The sequence below is a fragment of the Sceloporus occidentalis genome, unplaced genomic scaffold (assembly GCF_023333645.1).
Source record: "Sceloporus occidentalis isolate IW3139 unplaced genomic scaffold, rSceOcc1.0.p SCAF_53, whole genome shotgun sequence".
NCBI lineage: Eukaryota > Metazoa > Chordata > Lepidosauria > Squamata > Phrynosomatidae > Sceloporus > Sceloporus occidentalis.
Genome location: NW_028317033.1, coordinates 1,706,096 through 1,710,746, shown reverse-complemented (window position 1 = coordinate 1,710,746; position 4,651 = coordinate 1,706,096). Strand labels below are relative to the sequence as shown.

At 42.7% G+C, this 4,651-nt stretch overlaps 1 protein-coding gene across 1 annotated transcript; it reads left to right on the top strand.

The window, feature by feature from the left end:
• The first annotated feature begins 616 nt into the window (after window positions 1-616).
• LOC149288173 (signal recognition particle receptor subunit beta-like) lies at window positions 617-4,380 on the top strand. Its single transcript, XM_089492088.1, has 7 exons — window positions 617-716; window positions 1,031-1,125; window positions 1,519-1,596; window positions 1,942-2,024; window positions 2,995-3,131; window positions 3,506-3,560; window positions 4,167-4,380. The coding sequence occupies exons 1-7, from the start codon at window positions 629-631 to the stop codon at window positions 4,378-4,380; spliced, it is 750 nt and encodes a 249-aa protein (XP_089348214.1). The 5' UTR covers window positions 617-628.
• The last annotated feature ends 271 nt before the right edge of the window (window positions 4,381-4,651 follow it).

Genomic DNA, 4,651 nt, shown 5'->3' with positions numbered 1-4,651 from the left:
CATCTCTGATACAACCTGGGCTTTAGATAGTACAAACACATTAATTCGATACGAGGAATTGGCTTGGTGAAAGTTCCCTATACGGCGAGCCCAAGTATAAATTACATATGTTAATTGTGCTCAAGAAGGTATTTCCTTAATAATAATAAAGTAGTGTAACCTAGATAGCCCATCCTTGAGACCCAATTCTCACTTTTTCCTCCCCTAATGTCCTCCCTATCCTTCCCAGACTCTCGGAATGGTTGAACGATATGAGTGTTCATCATGCTCTTCTACAATACACAATCTTTAAAGCACTGCTAAATGTGTTTCACATAAACAGCGCTCAATAGATCATATTATTCGTCTTTGGATAAAACCCTCCATCCGTTAACCGCGCCTATAACCAAAAGCGGATGCTGCCTGGAACTCTTAACTCACACCTGGGGACAAATTATTGACAACGTGTCTCTCTAGCGTTTAGGACTCGGAGGGTTCTGAATGGTTGCGCTTTGTCGGCAGTGACACGTCAACGAGTCGGGTGCACATGCGCAGTGTAGCGGTACGACAGCTCCGCATGCGCACTGCGCAGTGGTTGTGAGAGATGGCGGAGGCAGAGCAGGTTGTTGGGTCCCAGTGGTTGGCGGACATGGAGAGTATTAAGCAGCAGTTACAGCGGCAGGATCCTACGGTACTCTCGGTGGTGGTGGCTGTGGTGGTCGTGCTGCTGACGCTCGGTAAGTGACACTGGGCTGTTCAGTTGCAGAGAGGACCCCTGACAGTCAGTGAAAAGCTGTGTATAATAGCAGCTCATCAGCTGGTTCATCTTCCTGTGACAGGCGGGAAGGGTCCCCAATCCTCAGTCCATTCAGTCCCCAGTGCATTCAGTCCCCAGTGCATTCAGTCCCCAGTCCATTCAGTCCCCAGTCCATTCAGTCCCCAGTCCATTCAGTCCCCAGTGCATTCAGTCCCCAGTGCATTCAGTCCCCAGTCCATTCAGTCCCCAGTGCATTCAGAGACTTAATAATAGTACCGTATTATTTATTCGCAGTGCTATGGAAGCTCCTGAAAAGAAGCCGGATTAGCCGAAGAGCGGTGCTTGTGCTTGGCGCGTGCGACTCGGGAAAGACTCTCATCTTCTGCAGGGTATGACTCTGAGATCTGTGCCATTTGGGTTAATATTGGTGTTATTAAAAATCTATATTTCCATGTAGCACAAGGTGAAGGTGTTTGATCGTTTATGTGTTATACCGTTTCCAAAATAAGCTTGTTTGGGATGATGAGCTGCTCTGAAGGCACGTCTGGCGTAAAAACTATTCTGAAGGGCATTGCACAGAATCCCATAATGTAATGTATGTTAAAAATCACTATCAACAGGTAAATAAAGTCACTTTTTTATGAATCGCCCCCCCCCCCCACATTCTGCGCGTTTTCACACCTCTCTAGATTTATTAATGGTAATGGGGGCTGTGGAATGGCCATATAGTAGCTATTTTATGGAATGGATAGCAGGACTTTCATATCTGTGCTTAATTCCAGCTCTTAACCGGAAAGTACAAGAAGACCCAGACTTCCATTACTGCAAGCTCTGCCGTCTACAAGGCAAAGAATGACAAGGTATGGGATATGCGACCCGCGAAGCGTTTCAGTTATTATTAAAACCAGTGACACGTGTTAATATATCATGTTTTGCATTGTGATTTGTGGCTTGCCAGCAGACGGAAAAGGAACCCCGTGTTCCTGCTTTTTATGTCTTATCTGTTGCATTACACATAATAGATTGTAAATTCCTTCTGTACCAGTATGTGTTAATCTCATTGTCTAATGGTATCTTGTCAATGTCCTTAATATTCACTGTTGTAATAGCACTGCAGAATCTGTAATGTATGATCCTCGGTTACATTGCTGTAAAATTGGTCGACGGCTTGGTAACATTTCTTTTTCTCCCCCCCCCCCCCCCAGGGCTCCAGTCTTACTTTGGTTGATATTCCTGGACATGAAAGCCTAAGACTTCAGTTCTTGGAACAATATAAGCCAGCAGCGAGGTACTGGATGTGTAACAGACATCTTTACACACATCCCACGTGACTTCCCAGGGACTGGTGTAGATAGGCAGATGTACGCAGCTCAAGATATACATGTAGTCAGCTTCTTATTCTCAAAGGTTTTATGTACTGACCTATTTTACTATTTTTTATTGTCTTTGTTTCTATAACTTCCCTTTTGCCAGGACAGTATTGTGAAATGTCTTTACTGGTCTGGTTTAATTCAGCCTTATTATTATTATTATTATTAGTATTATTATTACAATAATTATTAATCCAACTAAATATAGCATAGGATACAGACATCCTAGAGAGAGTTCAGACTACTGTTTGTTGAGTGGATTGCAGGATGAAAATAAGAAATTATAAGTGCTTAAGCAATCTAACGTGTATATGTTTGGAGCGAGGATAGAGAGGGTATGATAGAAACTTTTGAAATACAGATGGGATTTCAACAAAATACAAAAGGATTATGACACAAGTTTATAATATACAAGTAGAGGGTCATAGGCTTATGTATGTAATAAAAGAAAGGGAATACAGAATGAGCCAATCAGTTCTATACTTGATATGATTCTCAATGGGCTCCATAGACAAACGTGCACTAGAATAATTTTGGAAGACTTACCATTGACTGTTACAAAGCTTAAAGTAAATAAGTCGATCATGTACCAATAAAGCTGGGATTTTTAAGTGATAGATTCAGCCCTGCACCATGCATGCATCTAATCCCAACGAGTGCCTTTGAATTGCTTCTATGTCAGACTGCACAGAGAAAACATTGTACGTTGGTCAAGCAGCAATGCTGTGCTTTAAGGTTTGGTAATCTCTATAGCATTCTGCTCTAGCACATGCAATAAATAACCTTTTCATTTCTGTTTACCCCTGAAGAACTTGTGATGAATATGCCTGCAAGCTTTACATTGTTTTTATCGAGTGCTAATGACAAACCTTTGCTGGCATCTGTTAGGGCACTGCTGTTTGTGGTGGACAGCTCTGCGTTCCAGCGGGAGGTGAAAGAGGTAGCAGAACTCCTGTACCAACTTCTGACGGACGGGACTTTGTTGAAAAATAGTCCGCCGATTCTTATTGCATGCAATAAGCAGGGTGAGTTCCCCTCTCGGAAAGGCCGCTGCATCTATCCATGTTCTTTCTCGCTTGCTGTTCTGGAACGTCTCACACATTGTAGACGTCCCTTGTCAAAAAGGGAAAATTGTCAGGGTTGCAAATGGCTTTTTCTCCTGGACGTGACGGGACTGGCATTAAAACACAAACGGAGCGCTTGCTTTCACACACACACACAATGATACAATATGCTCCACACAATTTCAAATAGCTGTGTCCAGTAGAGGTGTTATAATAAGGCTGCGTATCTGCTGTATAGATTATGTCAGCCTCTTGTCAGTGAGTTGCATTCCCCTTCTAATGTTATGTACGTCCATCTAACCTTAACAAACATTTTGTCACTTTGTTCCGTACAGACATCTCTATGGCCAAGTCAGCCAAACTGATCCAACAGCAGTTAGAAAAGGAGCTGTAAGTATCTCAGTAAGACCGCTCGGGTTAAAAGAAAACCGTTTCATTAAATACACTAATATGGACAAAGGAAGAATAGAGCACTGCCAGAGAAACATGTTGAGCAATAGAATATTGCTTTTTTGGCAGTGGCACATTGAATCATTATAGACTGAGCTTGGCTGGCCCTGTATAATGTATAATTAGATCAGTAAGATTTCTTCAGTCTCTTGGCCCATTAAACTATGCATTATGCAGGGCTAGCTCAGCCTTTCATGCTTGAGAAATTTGCCATGGTTTTCAATTGATAACGAAGAGTGATGTGGGGCAGTGGAGACCACCAAAGCACTTCATGTACCATTCAGACAGATATTACTTTAAGCATATCTGACATTGCCTATTTGCTATTGTATATAGTGAATTTGGTTCTGTAGTTCCCACTGTTTCTTCATGTAAAATGTTTGTCATGCTGTATTTTATGCCTAATAATGAAGCTGTTCATTTTCAATACTTTCTCAGGGGTGGGATAGCTACTTGTGGCACTTGAAACAAGTTTTCTTGTTAGATAATGGCAAATTCAAAGTTTGTTTCGGAAGAGCTTATTGCTTTCGTTATTTCTTCTCATAGGAACACGCTGCGTGTTACTCAGTCAGCTGCTCCTAGTACCCTGGACAGTAGCTCCACGACCACCCACCAACTGGGTAAAAAGGGCAAGGACTTTGATTTCTCCCAGTTGCCGATGAAAGTTGAATTTGTGGAGTGCAGCGCTCGGGACAGCAAAGAAGAGGAGGGTGATGTCAACCTCGGCAATGTGGAAAGTTGGCTAGCAAAGCTAGCATGAGGAGCGCTTGTTACCGGACACCTTAAAGACCGTGGCACTTAGTGATAAGGACATTCATGTTTGTTGCCTTCCTCTTGGTGGGAAAATATCTTACAAGCCTCTCCAACAGTACTAACATCAGGCTGCTATTTGCTAATTGCACTCCTTATAACTTAAAGAACAGTTGGTGATCTTGTTCATTATATACACCGCAGTGTTACATGTGCAGCTTCCTGGTGACCCTTTAGCTGACGGCAAGGGTCTAGATCACCATTTCTGCTGCTGTACTGGA